Source organism: Dermacentor albipictus, chromosome 4 (genome assembly GCF_038994185.2).
Source record: "Dermacentor albipictus isolate Rhodes 1998 colony chromosome 4, USDA_Dalb.pri_finalv2, whole genome shotgun sequence".
Classification (NCBI taxonomy): Eukaryota; Metazoa; Arthropoda; class Arachnida; order Ixodida; family Ixodidae; genus Dermacentor; species Dermacentor albipictus.
The window spans coordinates 160,228,602-160,252,881 of NC_091824.1; the positions used below are offsets into that span (position 1 = coordinate 160,228,602).

Genomic DNA, 24,280 nt, shown 5'->3' on the forward strand with positions numbered 1-24,280 from the left:
GTATTCGTTAGCAGCGCGCTTGTGACATGCATATCTTAGAATGCAATGAATGCACTCCGGTACGAAAGCTTCTACACGAGACAATCACTCGTCGTACTCTACTGCCATCACTGTCAGCAAGAGCGGGGATGTACCAGTACATCGCCAATTCCGGTAATTGTATCGCACTCTCTCGAGTATCGGTTTCCAACGCGACGGCGCCACCTCAACGGCAGCTCGTGTGAACATAGTCCTGCTTGGGACTCGTGGGGATCAGATCTGCGGCTTTCGACGACTCAGAAGACGTCTTACTTCCCGCATGTAAAGGACAAGGAGCCTGTAGCGAAAGTAGAACAGTATTCCAATCTGCCCCAGAGCATGAGCAACTTCGTCCCCATTTTCCTTGCTGCAGCAGGTGAGTTTCCGCGAAAGTTTAGACTCAACAATTCAGTGTCCTATTTATCAACTGGGGCAGGAGGGTGTTCAGACAAAGTGATGAAACATAAAATAGGTGTGGTATAGTAGCCGGGATACATGGACCATTAAGGACACAGTTGTCTTGACAAGTAACTCTTTCAACAAAAAAAAAAAAGCAGCAGTTCAATGTTGCTTTGGCTGGTAGCGCAATTCGGACGCAGAACTAGGAGAATTACTTTTTCTCACGTGCGCATCCACAGAAAAGGGAGGCGATAGCCTTACGTGAGGAGGCGCGGAGATTGCAAGATACTATAAGAGTTATTTTCGCAGTCGCTTCTTGGCGGAAACCAGACCTTGTTTTTGTACTCTTTAACGCGGCATTTCTTTCGCAAACACAATTTATAAATAACAGCTCTATACTTTGTTTTCCATGACGTTGTCCATCACCAGCGCTGTCGGCGTTTGGGGTTGCCGATGCGTGCCAACCGGAGAGCGTGGACCGATGCGTGAAGGGAGTGTACGACAGCTCCAAAGGGGACCCGGCCTTCCTTCCGTTGAGCACAGAACAGCTGTCGCACTTTTGCACGTTAGTATCGGTGGGCTTCGTGCCATATTTTTTGCATCCTAACGTATTTATGTAGTGATTTGCAATCCAGTGAATCTAGCAGCTACTCCCAAAGGTTGAAGCGATGGTCGTTGACAACTTAAGACAAAAACTATACAAACGATGAATTGAACGAACCCTCACTCGTGCGACCAGCGGCTGACGGAAGCCGACAAAAGGCTGTGCAGAAAGCATCGACGATGATTGCCAAAGCAAGCGAGTAGCCGAGCGCATCTAGAAAGCTATTCACCTAATTAAACCTAATTAAAGTAGTGATGCAGTTGGACAAGTATATTTTTTTTGCAGTGACGATAATTAGGTGGCGTCTGTTGTTCCATTACGTAATTTCGCAAAGAGCCATTAACCAGCCCATCTGCATAGATTGCGTAGGCGGCTATACATACTGTATAAAATTCGTAAATGGGGGCTGTTTCCAGCGGCTCGAGCACCGGAGTGAACGAAGACAACCGTCCTCCTCTCCCCCTGCCATAGGCCTCTTCGGCAGATGCAACAAGGGAGGGTGGTTGGAGAAGAGGAGGGTTGTCCTTCCTGACCGGTCCAGCGCTGCACTGGCCTTAAAGCTTTCGTGCGACCAAACATGCGTCTCAAATAGCTGCAACAGCTGGCATTCCGTGACGAGTGCGCCCTTTAACTCCTTTGCCTGAGGCCACGTGCTCGTTGCATCGGCGGCGAAAGACCAAACGCCACCGACAACCGCGGAAACGGGCGAGAGTCAAATAAATCTGTTCGCTTTAGGAACCACTTGATGATGCCAAATGAAAATCACCAGGTATTGAGCAACACTGATTAGAAAAGAAAATTAAGTTGGGAACGCTCGAGATGGGAGTAGGAAGATGAGAATTTAGACAGTGCAACTGCAGTTCGTAGAAGAGATGGCCATGAATGGGAGTTGTCACACAGTAAGTCACATTGCGTATAAGACAGGGAGGCGTAGCAGGAGGATACAGAACAACAAATTCCGTGGCGTGAAGAGAAACACAGTGCAAAACTTCAATGTTGGCGCTCTTCGGCAAGGCAGGCGTCATATCGGAGCATTTAAATGAGGGCTATGCCAGTGGCTTAAGTGCCGAGCCGAAGCATGGTTTAGAAAAGCTTGACAATGGACGGCAAGCAAATTAAGGCGAACTGCAGCGGCTTCCAAAATGCGTTGCTGCCATATGGTGGGATGTTTTGTCGATTTATACAAACAAGGAGTTTAACTCTCGCAAAAAAGAAGTATTTGTTTCTTAGGCACTTGAGTGCTTACTTATTTGCCTAGTTATCACAAGCAAGAAAATGAAAGTCATGCATATCGAACGCACATTTCCGAATCTATGTGAAGGGAAGCTTTGGTGAAGCGGTTAATCAAATGCTATAAATTTAGCCATTTCATTCCTGCGTCTTTGGCACAACGGAACTGGCGTGCGCGCATGTGCTCTCGCGAACCCGGACTACGAAACGTGATGTGACAACTCTTGCATTGACTTGTACTACTTCGTTACTTATTTTTTATTTTAAGTGTACCGCCCGCTTCCTTGCTTATCCCCCTATGTGGGTATGCGCCATAGTATGAAAATCACTATCATCAACACACGGCGATCATCTCAAGGACGTAGTTGGCTGTGCACTTGAAGCATACATACGATTATGACTTAAAGGTAAGAAAAGTAGGCACAAAAAGACTAAAAGATCTGGCTGATTAAATCACTTGCACACTTCATGATGCATATTTGTTGCAATGTGGGATATTTAGGTATCATTTGCTTTATCACTGAGTAATTCCGTAGAAAACAAGGCCAGCAGCCTAGACACCTATAAGGGTAGCTAGGATTGGCAGCTGCAGCAGCAGTGCAGCAATTACAATGTTGTTAAGCTTCTTGCTTTGCACCTACAGTTATCTACCATGCGCTACCATAGCCGTGTTTGGTAAACCCATGGCTGCGCCACTACGTACGGTACCGCTTCTACCAAGGACAGCTGATTGGGTCACACCATCCTGCGCCTACTCGGTCTCGGACGAGCTATAAAGGCCACCCGTCGACAAGCTCCTGCGCTCTTCGCAGCGGCAGCAGCAGTGCTGCAGTTACAGGCCTGCTAAGCTTCTTGCTTTGCACCTACAGTTATCTACCATGCGCTACCACAGCCGTATCTGGTAAACCCGCGGCTGCGCCACAACTTAAAGGACCGCTCTACCAAGGACAGCTGATAGGGTCTCACCGTCCTGCGCCTACTGTGTCTCGGACGAGCTATAAAGGCCACCCGTTAGGCGGCTGTTTTGCGACCTACATGACAAGCATGTCATGACGTTCATGTCATGACCTATCATTTATGTTCGTCATACACTCTTGTAATACTATGTCCATGTTGGTACATATCAAGTTAACAAAACGACTATGAGAGGCCCCAAAACGTAGGCGCATAGATAGATAGATAGATAGATAGATAGATAGATAGATAGATAGATAGATAGATAGATAGATAGATAGATAGATAGATAGACGTTCGAGAAATGCTTCGCATTTAAAAGTCACCGACGATTACGATACTCCTTAATGGGAAATTTGAGCGTAGCTCTATACGTGTTTTAGAGCGCAGCTCTTTGGCGTCCGTTCCTGGGTTTCGCGTCGTCGTCGGCGTTGTCGTCGGCCTCGTAACCAGCTCCGCCCCCCTTTCATCCCCCCAGCGCTAGCAGCGACCGACTGATACCGCTGGATGCCGCTGACGCCGCTAGAGAGTCAAGATAACGTGACTGCATAGAACACCGTCGCCGCCATGCAGAAAGAGGAGGAAAGGGTCCCCCCTCTCCTGTTCTTGTGTGGCGGATAGGGTGCTCTTCAGTTGCCGACGCGCCGGTTATTTTTCACGTAGGCCCCGGCACGTCGACGAATACGTGACCACCTTCCCACGGCTAGACCTGGTTCTTAGCGCTGCGGAAGCGAGGGTATCATATTGTTTGTGTCGGCATCGGCGGCGTTGTCCCTGAAACCAACTCCGCAGCTGGGGTTGACTCACTATCGGCGTCAGCGGCATCAGTCAGTCGCTGCTATCTCTTCCCTCCTCCCTTTATCGTGTTGTCCGCTTGCTGCGCGCGCTTCTGCCCCCATCGTTTGCCGCTGGGTGTACACGCCGCCCCCCTCCCCCCTCTTCCTGCGAGTCTCCGGTTGTCAAAGCGCCGGCTCGAACTTAATTCCTTTCTTCGCTCCTCCTTCAATGCAACCCCTGTGCGGTGGCAATCAGAGAGCCAGATCGGTGGCGGCGGATCTGTATATGTGCACCGCCCGAGCCGAAATTGCCGCTGCCGTTCGCCCTGTGCGGTGGCAATCCGAGAGCCAGATCAGTGGCGGCGGATCTGTATATGTGCACCGCCCGAGCCGAAATTGCCGCTGCCGTTCGCCACTGCGAAATTATCTGCCAGTTCTTTCTGAGCCATGAGCGAGACGACCGATGGAAGTCCTCCGTCTGCTGCTGCTGCTGCTGCTGCTGCTAAACGAGCTGCCAGAGCAGAGGCCCAGCGCCGTCGCCGTCAGAATCCAGAGGTGCCTGCCGCCGAAGCAGAAGCTTACCGTCGCCGCCGTCGAGATGATCCAGGAGTACGCGTCGCCGAAGCAGAGGCTAAGCGCCGCCGCTGAGAAGACCCTGCCGTTCGCGCCGCCGAAGCGGAGGCTCATCGCCGCTGTCGAGAGCAACCAGCAGTAAGCGAGGCTGAAGCAGAAGCTCATCGCCGCCTGTGATAGCGCATTCTGTGATAGCGCATACATGTGTTGCTCGATTTCTTTGCCTCAATCTATCGAAAAGGTGAAACAGCTTATTTGCTGCGCTCAAGTTTCGCATTAGGAAGTAGCGTAATCGTCGGTAATTTTTTTATTTCGTTATGCATTGGCTGGCGCGGACAGTCTGCCTCGTGCGGCACGTTGAAAACGGAGCGAAGTGTGGCACGAGTGCATTGCTAATCTGAAGATCGCGAGAGCCAGCGCATGGGTGACGTGTGGGCGCGATCCACAGCAACCGCCACCGACACACCTTCCAGACAAAGCGCGTTACTCTGGCGCCATCTCATAGCTATCGGCGCCGCACTACGCTTTTCTTTTCACCCTTTCGCCATACCCTCCTCCTCGGCTTTCCACATCGTGGTTTCGCTGCACCCTCTTCCTCCGCTTTCCTCCTCGCGTCTTTCATCCTCCGCTGCAATCCGCGTTCGCTTTCATCTTTCGCTGTGTTCGTTCATTCGGTTACACCGACGCTCGTTGCAAAAATGGGCGCCCAATGGGCTCTAGAAATATGTATTTTTTTACAGGGCACTATTTGACGCCAGAAATAGGACTTCCGTGTACGTAAATAAATTAAGCATCTCGTCACGTGTGTTATAAAAGCAACTTCGTTTTCATTTTCTTGTAATTTCATGTTGTTTGAAACGTACTTCAGGAGTGGCTTCCGTCGCATCGACCATATCATACCAACGGCCATATCAAATCTGCGTAACATTTATCGGAAGTTGGTTGTAAGAATATGTTCAAATCCCTTCCATGTGTCTTCTATGTCCTTGTGTTGCTTCTATTCTTCGTCCCTGCTTGTTTGCGCACAATAAGTTTTAAGATGAACCTTCCATGCAGTTCCACGTTCATCTGGCATCATATCCGGGGTGATTAAGTGGCATGATATCTTGATAGTTACCTTGCAAAATGACCGAAGGCATTGTGAAATATCATATTCAAGGGTGCAGATTTGCCAAATCACGACATCTGCCTGTAGCACGTGTAAATCTGTTACATTTGCTCACATATTCAAAATTTCTTGTGCCGTGATAAGTTTCTCTTAATCTGAGAACACTACTGGCGCATATAATGGGCCAATTTGTATCCCGCGAGGTTGTTTCATTGCCTGAAAAGAACCAGCGCATGTAACGCACAACGCCTTTCAACATTTCTTAGCACTAGGCGTGCGATTGACCGGTTGGGTGGGGCCCCTATATATGGTACTCGCGCGAGGTAATGCAAAGCTGTGGAATCTGATGGGGAAGATCTTGATCACCTTGAAAAACGATGTTGTGCTGAGGGTTTGATATGCGCTTCGCTGTAACAGCGCGAGTCGTCATAAGGCTAATCCTTGGGAACTTTTGAATACTGCTGAACATGAATAGCAAAATGGAAACTCATTCAAATCACTGAAGCCGACGGATACATTTAGGCTAAAATTGGTGAGCGTACGAGCAAACAGTACAAATATGGACTCGTGAGGAAGTGATATATTTTATTGTTCTAATCCTGTCATGTCTCCGAGCTTTGAAATCAGGTATGGGCTGTCCAGAGAGCCCACGATGCGGCGGTGAGGCTCGGCCTCCCGTCCCAACGTGAGAGAGGCCCGCGGCTTCATCACCTCCCTGAAAAGGGGGCATCGGGGCGTCTCAGACCATCAAGAAAGTTCCTTGTTTGTCTGTATGTCTATCCTGTTATGTTACGTTAAAATACCACAGTGCGACAGAGGTACTTTTCATACGCTTTGCAATTGCTTCTGTGTTATCTTTCTGTTATGCATGGTATAGCATGAGATGCCATTGCACTGTTTTCACTAAGTCACTTCTTCCTGTATGTTCTACTCCATCTGTATATTTCTAGAAGTCTATGAGCAATAAATTCGTCAAGAAAGTAATCATGCGCATGGGGTACATAAAACTAGGCTGTATAAAAGGGCAAGGATATTCCGAATGGACAGATAGTTTCCATGCAAGCTGACAAAGGAGAAGGGAGTATCACGAAATCATCGCACACATTTGAAAAAAAAAAGCGGACAGAAAACCGAGGCTTCTAAATTGCCGCTTGCCGCAGGAAATATCGCCATGCAGGCAAGGCTCAATTTACACAATTGTCTTTTCAGATGGTACTTAAGAACACCAGTCCTCTAAAACTCCCGTTATTGTTTCATCAGGCAAGAAAGGTTCCTGGCACTGCAAAATATAAATGTAAAAATGTATCCATTGCCTTCATATTTAGAATAAAGCCTGTAAATTGTAGTTCAGTCACTTTTGGGAAGTAAGCATGCAGATTCATTGTCGACGTGATGCTCAAGTATTCCGACGTGGCGCGCATGGTCTTCCAGGAGAGTCGTTGAGGCGAGAGGCTGCATCATGAGGGAATCGGAGGGTTGTCCGGACAGGGCGAGGTCATTCCTAGAAGCCACCATGGAAGGTCTTAAGGTCGCTTACGAAGACCTCTGCAAGAACCACCATCTGCAAAAGAACGCTGGTACGTCATTCCTGCATCGCCTGATGATCGTGCTTGATGAACAAATCAAGAGAACCATCCTATGTGCTGCTTTTGTATTCTGCCTTGCCTGTGCCATCACAGCTCTTCTTGTGTTGTGGGTGGAAAATGCTGAATCATTGGCAAGACTAAGTCAATAAAACATATGTGCGTGGAAACCGCAATTCGTATGTTTAATTTGTTTACTTATTTAACGAGCTAGTTTGTTTGTTGTAGGTGGTACAATAGAGGTACTGTCCAGTGTCAGTAGAATAAGTTGCCCAAGTGGCCGATTGATCAGCACATCTTATAGGAACAACATTCAATTCAATCAAATTAGCACACCGAAGAAATTAAACTGTCCATCGCTTTACATGCAAATATTTGTAGAAACTGATACCAGTGAGAAAAATTGTTTACTGTTTTATGTACACAGTGTATACACCGTAATGCGTAAATAAAGGGCGACGCCGCTTAAAAAATTAAACTGTCTATCGATTTACATGCAAATATTTGTAGAAACTGATACCAGTGAGAAAAATCGTTTAGTGTTTTCTGTACACAAGTGTATACAGCGTAATTTGTAAATAAAGGGCGACGCCGTTTGGTTTGAAATGATGTCAAGGGGGAACGCGTGTCATTTACTCTGTGCTTGCAAGTGTAGCCGACGTAGTTACAGGCCCAGCGACATAACATCTTCTGCTAGTCATGCAACCGTTCTTCTTAGTATTTGCTTTCCTCAATCCCGGCAGAGGCTTCCCTTTTGATCTGTTTCAAGCTGTAGCGTGCACGATTTATGTACCTTGCACATTGGTGACCACTATGTTAAACTATGGAAGGTATGCTATGTACGTTAAGCTGTTTTCATGTCATCTACGAAGATTATTTTTACTTCTTCAATTTTATAGAAATGGGGACAACAGCGTACCAACAGATTTAATAAATGCAGATTAAAAAAAAAACAAGCTTAGTTAATAAACTACGTTCATACCAAGGTGCAGTATGTTTTCTGCATTTACTTAATATTGTATAGAGATGAATATGCACTCAAAATTCTCAAATTTGTTTTGCGCCATGGACTCTACTGGCTTGAATAACCTTTCTATGTTTCCAGTGTATCTCCGGACGGCGCAATGTATTCGCCAGAACCCTGCCTCGCATTGTATGTACTTGTACATCAACCAGCTTGACTCAATTGTTGGCTCCAACGTGACAGCCAAAATGCAAATGGCCTGCTGGTGGGTCGATTTTTTTGTATCCTTTTTATGATGCCTTTATTACTATAGTGTGCATGTTCACTTCAAACTCTAAGAGGTGGAAAGAGAGCCGCAACAATTAGGGAACTAATGGTTAGTGGTGGTATTCACACTAAGATTAAGAAGAGGAGTAGGCTTGAGCAGGACACATCATACGTTGAGGATGTATTGGAGTTAAAGTAAAGGAAGAAAAACGTAATATGAGGTCGCAGAACAGCAGTGAAGTGAGAGAAATTCTCACTTTTGCGTCGTTCGTGAGGCATCAAAGAATAACTGGCTACTTTAAAGAGCATTGTTGGGTTTAATGGCAATTCGGGGATGACATTCGCTAGGCTGTTAACCCGACATGTTGGTCCAGAATAATCAAATGGATGACGTGTGAAAGAAGTGGCATGAAGACTGCGGTGGATTTAAAACGGCTAGTGGTGTCTACTAAGATCGTCATTGCGAGGCCAAGTTCCCTGTACGGCAAAGGTCTTCGCCAGCGTCTTCCAGTCGCATTGGCTTTGCTTCGCCCGACCCCATAGGCCTTTTTCTGGCACGTGAGCGCTACCAAAGGCCACGCAAGCGCTTATAGGAAATGTGTGTATGCCGCAGAGACGGGCGTTGCACTTCCTTTACTGGTGCGTCGTGGGAGCCCCTCTCAGCAGCCATAACTGAAACAAATTTGACAAGGTGGCGCCCGTTAGTGCCAAACTCATATAAAAAGGACTTGTTTATTGTTTAGCTGCGACGGCCACTCGCCTGTTTGCGATGCCAACCGTCTATATACAGTGTTCCCGCATGTCACTGTCTTTTTTTTTTGTTACAGCTTAGCTGGGAACAATATTTACCTATTTAGTGCGCACACCCTTCCACTCTGAATATAATTCTGGGTGATTGACAAAATGGAAAATTATGCATTATAAACATTGTACAGATTGAATACTAAACCCAGTACCATACTAATAGGTGCAGATACGACTTTCATGTAGACTTGATTTATGGTCCGCCTTGTTTATTATTCCCGTTTTAGGAGAGAACATTATTTGGCTTTTTATAGCGAGGTGGAGGAAGAGAAGGTTGCCTCACAGTATCTTGCACAATTTCACAAAGCTTAATATATACAGTTCATTTCGTTCCATGTTTGTTGTGCGGTAATGTAAAGTGCAATATGTCATGAATGCCTCGGCAACGTCCGAGAGAGAATTTTTTTTATGTGCTATGCGACGTTGTGCAGGTGCTGTGATGAAGCATATCGCTTAGCTGCGATTAGTGGTTCAACGTTTGAACCATGCTGCTCATAGCACATGCCTAAAAATTTAAGAAAAATGTACTAGCTTTTTTGAAGCAGTGTAGCTGAATAGATTCGCTTTCGAATAGACTGTCCCATCGAAGCAGCAACCTCGAAGCAACATCGAAGCGGCAGGAGAAGATGCATAAACACCTTTTCCTTTAGGAAGCCACAGTCTTTTTGTTTACGTGCTGTCCGGCAACGTGGCATTCGGTAAAATGAGTTTTAAACGATGGTGGCGATATGTTTGCGGCGGAGCTTAGCTATCCGCGAAAGGGCTGCAGCTCGGTGATTACAGCCTAGCAAGCGTTACTTCTTTCCAATTGCTTGCGTAGAGACATTAAATAAAGAGATAGAGGTAACAAAATGAAATAAATATAGGTGCTTATGGGCGTGTGTACTTATGTCGTGAGGAGCGGCTCGCTAGGGTGCTCGAGCGAGCCTGCTTTCTTGACGTACAGTCAACCGCAAAAGTTTACAGACCATGGTATTTCAGAAAACATTCAATTTCTGAGCAGCCTGCGACAGTACTAGTTAGTAAAACCGAAAATCACACTGTTTTTTTTTTAATCTACTAGTAGAGGCTCTAAATGCGAGTACTAGGCTCTGTTGTGAGGCTGTGCACATGTTTAGCTTTCCTCAGATCTCGCGTTCCGTAAAATTTTGTGGTTGACTGTACACTCTTTCTCTATAGTGCACCGCGCGCCCACGGGACACTGCGGGATTGCCTGAAAAAGGTCCATTGCGATGTTCAATTCGAAAGTTAGTGGCCGATTTTGTTTTAGGTCGACGAATGCATGTTTGACGAATGGAAGAGCCCGAGTACAAAGACTTTCTAAATCTGCGTCACGCCGGCACCTCTGGTGTGATAGAAAGTATCATGACTGTGATGCTGTGTTCAGCAAACGGAAAGGCAGTTTTCATGTTTTCTCGGTTTTTTTCTGCATACTGCGCAGTTCTTCAACTACAACTTCGCCTCGTCTTGTCTTTTTTTATCCCGACAGCAACATGCAGTTTTATTCTCTGTGCGCCCGTGCTTCTATCACTAAGTCATGCGGCGAGACCGCAGCCGACCAGGTGATGGACCTGATCAACGGCATGGCGCAGGCACCTATCCTGGCCAGCTGTGGAAACAGCATACCCGGCTCGGAGCAGTGCCGCAATGCGCCGTACATCGCAGCCGACAAAGTGACGGTGCCTAAGGGCACCGTGCTTTCGCGGCAGCTCAAGATTATCCTAGAAGAGTCGTGATCAAGTTCGGCGAGTAATAAACTGGTCCAACTTCTGTGATGCACCGGCGTTGAAAGCTATTTGTTATTCACTTTGTGCCAAAGAATGCACACGCGAATATACTTTTCAAAAGAACCAAAGGTATTAAGAATGGGAAGCCTGCATTCTCTGGAAAAGTTTCCCAAATTTCCCTGCCAAATGCACATGTGTCACCACACGCGGCTTTTGTTCCCGTTATTATTTTTCCGATAACTGCGTGAAGCGCGGAGCGGAGCATCTGCAGTAGCGGTGAATCATTCGTCGATTCGACGAAGCATGCCATTTAGGCTACTGTTAGAACTGCCAAGTGCCAAGAGCTACAAAACAGGGGCGAAATTGAGAAATTTAAGTCGCCAAAACTGTTTGTCGGTGGACGGCCACCTTTGGTAGAGGAAACACCAAGCCGCCATGGTGGCTTAGCGGCCAAGGCATTCTGTTGCTAAGCTGGGGGTTACATGTGCCGTTCCACGCCGCGGCGTCCATATGTGAATGGCGCGAAATTCAATTACGCTTACTGACTACTTAGATGCACGCTTAAGGACTTCAGCTGGTCAGAAATAATCCAGAGACCTCTACTACAGCATTTCTCGTAGCTTGAGCGCTGCTTTTGGGGCTTTATGCTTATTCATGAGATTAAGCAGTGAATGCGACATAACGATGGGCGGCTGTTTGCACTTATGAACTGCTTAGACGTAAAAACTGCTTTGCAAGCACGAGCCCACGGGTTTTTGCGTCGAAAAGAAGATTTTCGGTCGTAAAAGCGCGGCACATTTTTGCAGGAGCCAAGAATATAACACGGTCATGTTAACGTGCGCAAGTGGATCGTGCAGCTCTCTCAACATTTTTACAGCCCAAGGGTCTTGGACTTGTCCGTTATCTTTACGGCTACAGACATTATTTTGCACGAGAACAACCTCAATTTACAAGCACGATGAGTAGTGACATAGTTGAAAACTGTGTGTCAGGCCTGGCCTACCAGTGCACACGGAAATATTTTACACGAGAATTTGACAGTGACAGTTGTGAAAATTTATTTATTGCACATTTCATATCGTCTGTCGCTGCTAACATCATTTCTACTTGCCACGAAATGTCGCCAAAAAACAAACCTTCATTTGTCTCCATCAAGGAGTCACTTTCACCCTTTAAGGCGAGGGTATTAGCCGTGGGGCAAAGAGGCGCGCTTTATACACCTATAAAGGTATTAAAACTTTTAGTTGTGGCGTCTGTAGGATGTGTCGGGTGCTGCTAGTCACTAACGCTATAGAAAGTAATACCGTGAAACCTATACGGCAAGGGAACGGGGCAGATGGGCGGCGGAATTAGTCTCGGCGCAAACTCGTCCTGCGATGATGAACACTTGCACAAGGCAAGTGCAACTTCGAGTTATAGTGATAGGAGTGTCCATGTGGGAGTCGCGTGAAATCGGTTAGTGGTCAAGTGTCGATGTTCCAGCGGCCCTAGTTTCGCCAGCAATCCACTTGCAGCAATCTTCAGCGACGCCAGTCTCTCTGCATTGTTGGTGAAGGGCCCAAGACTTGAAAAAGTTGGCACTGCTTAGGCTCCCACAGAGACCACGAACAATTTTCCATATATGAGACAAATGTCTTCTTGGACCCAAAGACTCGTAGAACGCCATCCATCTTTGGGATGACAGTCTGTCCATGCGACGCTGAATTTTCCTCTGAGTTGGTGTGGCCAACCTTTAAGTCACGTATGGATTTTGTACACCTGTATCTTCGCTAGGCACGGCGACGAATTGCATGAAGCTTCTGCAGCTCAATATTGTATTCGGTGTGTGTAGACGTCCACGAAAGCGAATGCGTGGCAGTCTCTATAGGACACTATTTATAGCGTCCTCTAGGCTAGAGGACAAGCCATCACGACAGCCATCTTCCACTATTGACTTGGACATCGGCCAGGCGATACATTGGGTGACGCCGGGAAACTTGCGAATCCGTCAGCACTTCAATCCTATGATAAGTGGGGAGGTGGTCACTTCCCCGCGGTTCAATATTCGAAAACCATTTAACCTTGCTGGTGAAGGAGTGTTAAAAAAAGATGAAGCCCGGGCCGGTATTGTAGAAAGCTCCACGCAGAAAGCTGGGACTTTCACCATTTAACAAGCACAGCTCTTGTTCGGAGGCAAATGACACTGAAATAGCATTCATGAGAGACCGCAAAATGTTGATGGCCTGGAGATTATGAGCCACTGTCGCTTTAGCAGGTTCCGCAGCCATTGCGGTTGGTGGAGTTTGGGGCAACTGAGCCACGCGTCGTGCCCTCGGTAGCTCAAGCCATTCTTCAAAACAGGCGAATCTTTCCACTTTGTTTGTCTTGTATTCGTCTTGGTGGTGCTGTGCGTTGATGCGGCAACCCCCTTTTGACGGAAGATGGCCTGCTGATGCCGTTTTTTGTGAACGTCTTCGGTGTCGATGCCGACGTCACCGAAGAGTGGCAGCACCATTTAGATGCGTTGAATTGTTTCATACCGTTCGCTTGAGGATCGCGAATTCCTTCCGCACCCACGGGCAAGCCTTTGATGAAGCCTTGGGAGCGCCACTGCTGTTAGGGCAATTTAGAATATCTGTGCGGCAGGCGTCTTCTTAATGGGACTCAGAGCACCGCGGGTACACGACATTGTTCCCACCAACACCCTTTACGTGGCCGTTCCTGCAGCATTTGAAGCACTGCAGGTGCTTCGGGTCAAAGGATCGTACTGGATGGCGGACATGTCCTACTTTGACGTGGGAAAGAAAGCCGCCTCCTTCAAACAAAACCGTCACATAGCGTCTGTTTCTAAGTCTGCAACTCTTCGTAATGAAAATGCCCTTCGTCGTTGGCTTGATTATTATTGGCAAGTTTTCATTCGGGACGGGGACGTCTACGTCATAAATGACGCCCCCAGTACAATCACCACCTGTAGGGATCACTGACCGTACACATACATTGTCGATCTCAGTTATATTACATATGCTTTGCAGGGCACAACGGTGTAACACGTCAATTGCAAGGACATTTTTCTGCGAGTTCATTCTTGCGTTTTCATTCTCATTTGGTGCGATTTTCTTGAGCAACGAATAGAGGATATGTCTGTTTAGGAGAAGCAAATTGGTCACCGGATCCACGGGCATGAAGAGCACAGTGTGCGGCCAGCGCTGCGGTGCACTTTTCGTGATAGAGACACTTGCTGACGATTAAGCCTGCAGCAGTCTTTGCTCTTCTACTCATCAAGAGTTTGAAGTCGTCGTCCGAGGAGTCTTAGCTATCCAAGCATATCTCAGTGGCCTCACTGCCTGTATCACTTGATGTGCTTCTACGTTTCCTGGAGGTTATCCGGCCTGACGGCTGCGCACCAGTAAAGTACTCGGAGTTCTCCTTATCCCTTGCCGCAAGGAGGGAGTAGAAGCTCCCGGAATAGCAGGGAAAGAAAGCGAAAAATTAGAGACAAGGGTACAAGCATTCTACCAAAGAATCACTTAATCTTCCTTTCTCGAGGTACTCTTACGCAACCGAAGACGTAATATAAAAGTAATGGAAGAAAAAAAAAGTGTCGATATCATAAGCACATGAGTGGTTAGCCACATTAGACAGGCAGACATTAGAGTACACACGCACACATACGCGGTTCGTAGGCTACTTTGCACTTAGTCTACCTAGAATGTAAGTTGTCTCAGAAGATCTTAGAAAATATAAGAACCAAGGCTGCCCCAAATACGTATAGCAGGCTCCGAATAACAAAGGAAAGTACCTTGACCATGAAGCCGAGTGCATAATCAAGAAGGCTGGACGAAGATATAATGAAATCAAGGTTTGACCACGACCAACGCAACCGCAGGAAAAGGTAAAGACTCCGTTCCACCGTATGAAGAAAGGCTAAATATCTTTAATTTCGCTTTGAGAGGCTTGGGGAATATGCGCAGGAGTTGATAAACGGTCTTTCAGGCATGAAAAAGCCGGCATAAAATAGCAAGAACAGCTGCGTTTATGGCTGTTGAGCTACGCTCGTGTGCAAGCAGGATCCAGTGAATAATGGTCTCCTTCCACAGAAACCTTCGGGTTGCGCAAACATGGCACGCACTGGCACGAAAGCCGTTAAGGTGTTGGAGCAAGCGGCCTGTTTGAAAGCAGGGAGTCTCCCTTCTGCTATCAACCTAACGAGAACGCATTGGCGCTTTGTCAATGCACTATTTTTGAAAGCTTGTTGCAGGGAACCTTTATGCATTGAATTGATGGAAGCAATAAGTTCAGTCGAAAGCTTCATTGGTCGAGCTTTATTAAAATATTTAACATTATAAAAACGTTGTCGCGTTTTACGTGCCCAAACCCCGATCTGTGTACGAGGGATGCTGTAGGAGGCGGGACTCCTGGTTAATTGTGACAATCCAGTGTTCTTTAACTTAAACCTAAATCTAAATACACGAGCGTTCTCGCATTTTGACCCATCAAAATACGGCTGCTGTGGACGGAATTTCACCAGCGACCTCGCGCTTACCAACGTAATGGCATAGCCCGTGAACTGCCGTGGCAGGTTCCTTATTTTGTTAATATTAAGTGGTTAAATATTTTATTTGATAACGCACTCAAGAACCTAAGATCCGACGTGGCACCAATTGGCTTGAAACAAATTTTGTTTGTAAAACGCTTCAAATTGGCCTAATTATAGAAAAGCATCGACATGCGGAACTTCCGAGCCAAAGTTAGGATATAAAAATCCCCCCTCGTAGTCAGATAGAACTCGGTTATCATAATCTCTTGTATCTTGTCTCGAGATACGTTCAGCATTAACATTAAGGGAATTTAATTGGAATGAAAATTAACACTAGTAATGAACATGAGTGAAACTACACGCTTATAATGAGGATTAGCTGTCGTACCGTTAATGTTTTCTAGAGATGTTCGCCTTCGACGCCCTTTCACGTGGGCATGATGGAGGCTTTATTTATCGCTATTCCTCTGTGTGCATTCCAAAACCGAATATAACAAATATTTGACGTAAGCAAAGACGACCGTAAAGTGAACAAGGACACAACAGAGTAGGCACGTTGTTTAGAACCAATGACGTACTCTGCTATCTGATCTTCGGTATAGAGCTTTTTTAGAAGCTTCCAGTTTAACTACAATGAATTTCAATGCGCGAACAAATGCGACAAAGAACTAAAGTGACTTCTTGGTGCGTTGTAAGTATGAGTACGTTCGCTGACAGCCCGAGAAAGAAGGGAGGAAGTCGACTTCAATTACATTTAAAAAAAACATACTGCGAATCCTAAAATACAACACGGGGGGATGAAGGCTTTCTTTGCCACGTGAAGGCTTAGACCACATGTTAAAGCTTTGAATGTCTTAGCGCGCACCCAATGCACAAGAAATAAAGGGGAGAGAGTGCAATATGGTGGCGACGTTTACATGAAGGTTAACGCAGCTCCCTGTATCTCAACAGCACTCCATAAAAGAAAACTTCTCAGCCATTTTCCTCAGGTTCATGAAAATGCCGGCATCGCATCTCACGCGCAAACTCCAAGCCATGACGCACCAATCTACTGCAGTGCGCTTCTGTCACAGTCGTGCAGAAATGACTGCGTAAACCCGCACTGCTTACACACGCTCTCCAAATTGAAAACGAACATTCGGCAATTGTAGCTGCTCTGCGGCGACAATGTGATGGCGAATGGCCATCGCATTTATTCAGGAAAGGTGGCTGCAACTGTACTATTGTCTGAGGCAAGTGAAGCTTCCACAGACACGACTGAAAGCTCAGCAGATTATTCTGGCCAACGCTTAAATTTGACCCACGTATATCACCTTACAGATCTTTTATTACTGGACGTGGCAACAGATAAAGCTTCCCGGATATTTCTCAGCCTTCTTTTTGACTGTTGTGGCAGTCCAACCACGTTACTGTCTGCTTTGCTTGATTACTAAAAACCCGCAGCAATTTAGAGAAAGTGAAAAAAAAAGGTCACAAAAAAAAGGTTGTGATCGCAACGTTGACTTTAGCGAACGAGACTTTTCTGTTTCTTTATGAGAAGCCACGCTATCCGTGGCTCTCGCATCGCTAAGCTTTAGTAGCCAGTTCCCATGTTATGATAAAATTGTATATTGCTTTTGTCAAGTCTTGTTCTGTTTGTATCACGTGTTGCAAAAATATTTGTGTGGCTGCTCGCGCAAGGTTCTTACTGCATTTCTTTATTGATTCGGCGTGTTTCCACAAGCGTTTTAGTCTGCGAAGGTGTTGTTCACTGCTGGGCTAGTTGGTTGGAACTTTGCTGAAAAGATTATTGAGCGCGAAATCAACATGACGGCCGAGGTAGAAACAATCTCTATCTATTTTGTTGGAAAACGTTGTTGGAACTTGGAAATGAGCGCTTGTCCTTTATGTTTGTTCCTACATTGATTTTCGCTTTCATTTCGTGCTCATTAGTCTTTTCAGTACCAAAAGATCCTGAGAAAGCACAAAGGGACAAAATAAAAGAATAAAGACAAATCATTACGTTGGTTGTCCATTGTGAGGGCGGTATGCCAGTTATCCATCAGCCACCGACGGTGACAATGTGTGAAACTTGCCAGCGCTGATGAGATTAGGTGCACGTCCTATTGTGGCCAATGTGAGCGGGAACAGAGGAGCGCGTGCGAGATAGCCTCGAACCCTGCTATGGGCGATGCCGGGTGTCAGCCGTCGGAAATAGAATGGAAAGGAAGTCGCTGTTCTAATTAATGTTGGCACTCTCACCGAGCGTCTCTTTACACAAAGGGCGGAACTTCGCATCGCCAGCGCACATTGACAAAGCTGTTTGATATTGCGGTTACTGATAACTTTGTGCACCGAAGCGTGGTCAATAGCAGCACTGTTTTGAAGCGTAAACATACGAGAGCTACTTCTCTGGGAAGTCTGTCCGTCTATCTGGAACGCATGACGCGATGCGCTCCGTAAGATATACATTAGGTCGTACGGGGGTATAGCTGCGAATAACTTACGCTACACGCAGGAACGGGAGCCTAAGAGCTGCGCTCTCAAAAAAAAATATGAAAAAAAGGATGTCTGAAAAAAAAAGGCTCGCTGTAAGTTACTGTGCACGTAACCGTCTCATTGGCTATCGGCCACCAGTGAAATGTCGTAAGCTGCCGTTTTCGACAAACGCAGGCGTGGTGGGAGTGCCAACAGTTAGCGTAAGAGCGTCCCCCCTTTCCCCTCTGTTTTCGACAGTGCCATCTGCGCATCGCTCTAATTCGATTTGGGGGCTATTTGCCGCGCGTTCGCGTGTTCCCGCTCATATTGCTCACGATAGTACTTTATAGTACTAGCTTCACAAGAGGGATGTACTATTGCTGCAAGAACAGCGACAACACGGAGCACAAGAAAAACGGTAGCTGCGCCAACAGCCGCAATGCAGTGATCTAGTGCAGGGAAACGAGAAACTACGATACTGCATAGCAATAGATCAGTCCTCTTACTACCACCCTCCATGCGTGCGCCCTCCACTCTCTCTCTCACTCACACATACACACATAAACACACAGACGCACGCACGCATGGACGCACACGCGCCCATACTCATTTCTTCTTACTCTCTCCCAAAACAGCAAATAAATAAACATGCGTAAAGTTGCCCTCCTTACGCATCATGAGGACCGTTCAACCACAGGCAGTAATTACCTGGACATTCATCCCTCCTAATCATGGTATTAGGCCCTGCGACAGATGCACGAAGGCACACTGAGAGGTCTAAGGTAGAGATATTGCAGGAGTAGTAGCAGAATGACCAAAAGCAATGCCGGAGTAAACAGTCGCATGCCTGGCCAACATGAATGCAATTAATGCGGCTTGCTTGCAAACGTCTATTTCTCTAACGCAAGAAAAAAAGAAAAGGAGAACGCTCACTGGCTTGCCAGACAAGGTGGTGGTGCTGGGAACCCCGCGAAAAATAATCGCTCCGTTCACGCAACGCCAGTGTGCACGAGGCGAAATACATCCGGCGATTGCGAAGCAGGTGTGCGCTATCGCCCAAGAAAAAAAAAAAGTGAGGAAAAAGTAAAAAGAAAGAAAATAATGGAACAAGAAGAAAACGTGAGAACAGCTAGCCAGGTGGAAGTAGAAGCCGAGAAAAGGTCACTGACCCCTCCCATGCCGTCTCTAATCTGGGTTGAAAGCGACGCAAGAATAAACGAAAAGAAGCAAGTGGGTCCCCGTTCAGAAGCGGGAACGGGCCTCGCCATTTCGCGACTTGGCCGAACGATGCAAAGCGGGTGCAGCCACACGTGAAAGGCCCTGTACAGTGCTCGAAAACCGACTGTTGACGCTCGCTATTTCCAAGATGAGGGCTCCCTGGGTGTGGTGGATTTCCAGTCTGCTGATTTCCTGCTCGGCATTAGGTGAGTAAAATGCGTCATTACCACCTTCTGTGTGGTATTTCGTATGAAATTTTACTCTCGTGCAACTTTGTGAGTTATTATATCGTGGCCCGTAGAATTAGAGCAACATAACGGGGACAAAGGAAAAGAAACCGCACTGCAAAGTATAGCGGTTACGACGGATTGAGGAGAGAGGACTAAATTTCATACGAATCGAAGGCAACACTACGAACATTAGAGATACTTCTCACATTTCTCGCACTCGCAACCAAAAATAGTACGTCCCATATGAACAAAAGATACAGGCATGCGATATATGGTTCGACGTAACATTAGGTCTTATACATTTATGCCGCAAAATATGACGCGACTGTTACATGGTATGCGTCAGAGATCTCAATCAATTTACTACCGAACGAGCGGGGTGACGTTTTTTCGGGCAGTGGCCATAGCGTACCGCTGGCGTTCGCGAATGGAACATGATGTCTCGCATATTGGAAGCATAACATAACTAGTGATATTTCCGGGAACATCCATAATGACAGCATTGGTTCTTCTGCCGTTCGCAAGTGTTTTTTTTTTTTTTTTACGCAGACGCTTAAGAATTCACCTTCGAGCATTAAACTTCTTCCTTATTTCCCGTATGAAACACAAACTAGAATATTCTTGCTTCGTATGCGTTCCTTTTACTAATTTTAATATCAGTAAACTAGAAGCTATCCAAAGAAAGGAACTGGAGTACGGTAGCTGGCTGGGCGAATCGGTACATCTTCATAACTATTACACACAGCCCGAGCTAAGAAACACGGACGAAAACTCGTGCGTGTTTTTTTAGTGCGCGCTGTGTGTGATAGTTATCCAAAGAAAGTCTGTAAGGCTTATTTATTCTAAATTCAAACTTTTAGAACGACCAAGTGAGCTCATGACAGCCAACAATAGCGAAAAACTTGAAATACGACACACAGAAAACCACCTAAACTTTCTTGATTCACTTCTAATTGATAAGCACGCCATTGATCCCAGAATTGATTTACCTCCTCTATCCACGAGGCATAAAAAACATCATCTAGCCCATTCTCTAACTCCGTATTTTGATAAAACCAACACGTTTAATTGGATTGGATAAATTTTATTAAAGGTCCTGCAGGACGCACGTCAGCGCGCAGAACACGTTGAAGTTTTTATTTTTTTCCACGTACGCTAACTGACTGGAACTGCCTAACTGAGCCTTACGAAGTGCATGTTGATTAGATTTTTTTTTATTCTGTCATGTACAATGCATTGCATTAGTGTTATATATTCACTTTTGTTGTTTCTTATGATTGTGTGGCAACTGTGTTTTCAACTGTGTTATAATTCTGTTTAATTTATGAACTCCACAATTGGGCTTTATACTTATCTGCCTTTCGTTACGCATGCCTGTTTTATGAATAAAATAAATAAATAAATAATAAAAAAAGAGAATTCCCACAAATGATACGCGATTTGCCGCAATCATACGTCCACAACCTGTAGTTGTAACGTATAAAGCAGCTGCGTAGAAGGCGTCTAAGATCGAAAACAGCTGCTCCGAAAAACGTGCAAAAGGAGGCTTCTAAGAGAACACTACTTTCGTGGCTTCCGCGGCTGCGCGCACTAACTGCGAAACAGAGCAAAAGAAGCTGTAAGGCACGTGATTAATTAGGTTGACGCAAGACAAGGTGCACTGGAGATGTCACGCGTAAAGGCTTCCCTTTTGCAGCAGTCAAAACAGGTTGACAATAATGGCGAATATAGGTTATCACGGCGACTGAGAATTTGGTTGTCGGAAAAATAGAAAACAATGAGAGCAGCTGGTATTTGTATTTGTCGGCAAACATGTTTATACAGAAAAAATAGACTGGTGACTAGCTGGGGAGAACTTCCAACGTAGTTTAGGTCTGGCCACCACAAAATGCCGGCAAGTCTATTCTACACCGCAGTACGCCCATACAGCAACTGCAGTTGAAATATGCAGCAAGGGTTATGTGCCATAATCACTAACTATGTAGAATGTACTTTGGTTTAGGGTGATGGAGCGGTCACTGTGTTGCCGAAGCTAAGAATGCTTAAGAAATACGCTCCATGTACTTGTATTTAAAATACGAACATTAAAAAAACTAAACTAGGGAATACTGTCGTTTGTCAGCTCTTTCAGCATTTGTCTTCAAGAGAAAACGACTTACCAGGAAATATAAATAAAGACCAAAGACCCCTCTGTCAACTTATACCGCACAAGACCCACGTGAATGATGACGTCAGAGATTTGGAGCGATTTTGAGTATTTAGTCAGTTTCTTTTGCAGAATTGATCTCCGAAAATTGACACGTCGAATTTGTTTTCTTCGCCATCAACATCTCTCACGCCTAGCAATTACATGATTTCCGCTGTTAGCTGCCGCAGACAGTGCCTCCACTGCAGACGATTCGGGAATGTCAAAGGCGGCATGGTGCCTACACTTCTGCTTCGGAGAGCGCACGCGGTCTCAGCCAGAAAAGCTTACCAGTTTGCTGTTTAAATTAAGGTAGCTAAATTTTAATTTTCTTTGACATGTTGGTTTGTACTCCATATATGGCATTGCTGCATTTGATGATTCATCTTTAACTTCTGGCAACATGGCAGATAAGTGTCTCGGTCATGCTAAAGAACACTTTATGCTGGAGATCGAGCTTAAATACGTCGTGTAACGTAAGAAAGATATGTATCGGTCACGTTACTACGACGTGCTTAAACGACTGTTTCGCCGCTTCTTTACCTTCATAGTGTGCAAGACTGCCGTGTGGAACCCGAAACCTTGACATTACTCAAGCTTTTTATGGTCGGTGTTAGTCTTTATCATTCATCATGTCCTGTCGCGACTCGATGGAATTCCGTTATCATATACTCCCACCTTCGTCCTTCTAATGTCAATGCCGCTCTACGCATGCGCGAACCACGCGCAGCCGGAGCCGCACCGGCCTCTCAGGAGTGGCGTCTGCGGTATGCGGCGCTGGCCACGAGGGACCCGGAGTCGTGCCGGCTGGAGCCCGAGCGGGGCCTGTGCTACGCGGCCTTCACGCTCTACTACTTCGACGCCGCGGCGGGCACGTGCGAGGAATTCCTTTACGGAGGCTGCGGTGGCAACGCCAACCGATTCGGCTCACTCGAGGAGTGCCTGGCCACGTGTGCCAGCGCGATTGCCGCTGCCGGCAAGGCGCAAAAGGCGGCACAGCCAGCGAACCACCGATCAGGAGGCGACGCTCCTTCGCCCAGCGCCGCCTCGCATGCAAATGGTGCCGCGGGCCTCGAGGAACAAGCGACGAGATCGCGGACGACGCCGACACCGTCCACGCCGGAGGCAGAAAACCGACGAGTGGGGCCCGCCTCGATGCACGAGGCGGCAACTTTTATTTCCTCGGATTTGCTCGGCCCGCTCGACGGGGACCAAGTGTGGGATGCTGCGCGGCTGTAGCTTCGCCGAGGTGACACGAAAAAAAAAAGTCGCACTCGACTAAATTTGCTCGGTGTCTGTGCTTTGAATTTCAGCGTCGGTTCATTTTACCTTCGTGTGCATAAGAATGGGGAGGTGTGGGAGATTTAAGCAGCTTTTGCGAGCAGCTTGACGGGCTTGCCAAGCCGTGCGCGGGAAACGGAGCAATAAACGTCGCGTGTTGTGCACTGGGACAAAAGATTGGGGAAAAATAACTTGTCCAACCTTCGCAATGCGCCACGCTTGCTACAAGCCTAAACAGCAACCTCAGTCAAATCAATGGTGGAGGTGGGACATCTAGCGTAGAAACTTCATAGAAATATAGAAGTCGGCGTTTCACGTAGTCGTAAAAGCAAAAAAAGACAAGTGAAAATGAAACTGGTTTATAAGTGCAGGAAACGGGTCACACTTTCTACGCAATTTCTTAAGCGTTGCTGAAACAATTCAAGTTGCTTATTTACAAGTTGTTATCTCCACTACATATTGACGAACTTATTGCACGCGAATACTTCGCAGTAGAATCACGTCGCAATGCCATGCGTATAGACATCGATGGCGATCTGTTTTCTAACGACTGTAGATACTCGTCTAATGCCAATAACGCACATGCAGGCTCAAAGGCTTGTGCGACGCGGACTCTGAAAAAAGAAAGGTTTCCTGAAGCAGGACACGAAACCTGCATTTCAAGTGCGCTGCAAGGTCTGTATGTAAGCGACCAACAACGTGTTATGTTGTTTTAACGGCTGCAAGCTAAAACACGGCTGAAATTCGGCTTTCTGGCGATACCCACATGAAATAAAATATTGACCCTCGTGTAAATAAGTGAGCAATATATCGTAGAATTCCGGATCTCAAGTGGGAAGTTTTGTTGATAAACGCAAATCGTGCCGGTTCGCTGTAATCGTGAGCCACAGATATGTTCATCAACGTTCACGGCGATGACAACTGTTGGAACGACTGTTGGAATGGCGCACAATCCCTGTGGCTTTTCCATTTCTTTCCGCTGTAATCGACGTCATGAGTGCAAATGTCTGTGCGCATGGGAAATAGTTAGGTGATTTATAATTGCCTACGCAAAAAAAAAGAAAAACAGGACGTGGACTGTTTACCTGAAGAGTTCTATATTTTGAATATAGTAGGCTGGGCACAATAATAATGGTTTTATCGCATGCAACTGGTATTAACTGTCAAGAAAAGTATTTTTGCATATGTATATAGTCCGACGGTGCTGTGTTATGGATATACGAAGAACTATAAACTATGTTTACCCTACGGATATTTGTATGATCAGCACAAACGGTCCACAAATGCAAGCATGACGCCTTATCGCTGTAAACGTTACGTGCTAGCACATTCATGTATTCTTTTAAGTCTGGAGTTGACTGTACTAGAACATTTATACGTAAATTA

At 46.3% G+C, this 24,280-nt stretch overlaps 2 protein-coding genes across 2 annotated transcripts; both read left to right on the forward strand.

Annotated features, from left to right (window-relative positions):
* The first annotated feature begins 213 nt into the window (after positions 1–213).
* Positions 214–11,064, forward strand: LOC135899996 (uncharacterized). The gene is made up of 5 exons (XM_065429426.2): positions 214–394; positions 847–982; positions 7,094–7,239; positions 8,351–8,474; positions 10,770–11,064. The coding sequence occupies exons 1-5, from the start codon at positions 358–360 to the stop codon at positions 11,014–11,016; spliced, it is 690 nt and encodes a 229-aa protein (XP_065285498.2). The 5' UTR covers positions 214–357; the 3' UTR covers positions 11,017–11,064.
* An 8,041-nt stretch (positions 11,065–19,105) lies between these two features.
* On the forward strand, positions 19,106–22,896 carry LOC135900026 (uterine plasmin/trypsin inhibitor-like). The gene is made up of 2 exons (XM_065429451.2): positions 19,106–19,404; positions 22,344–22,896. The coding sequence occupies exons 1-2, from the start codon at positions 19,347–19,349 to the stop codon at positions 22,850–22,852; spliced, it is 567 nt and encodes a 188-aa protein (XP_065285523.2). The 5' UTR covers positions 19,106–19,346; the 3' UTR covers positions 22,853–22,896.
* The last annotated feature ends 1,384 nt before the right edge of the window (positions 22,897–24,280 follow it).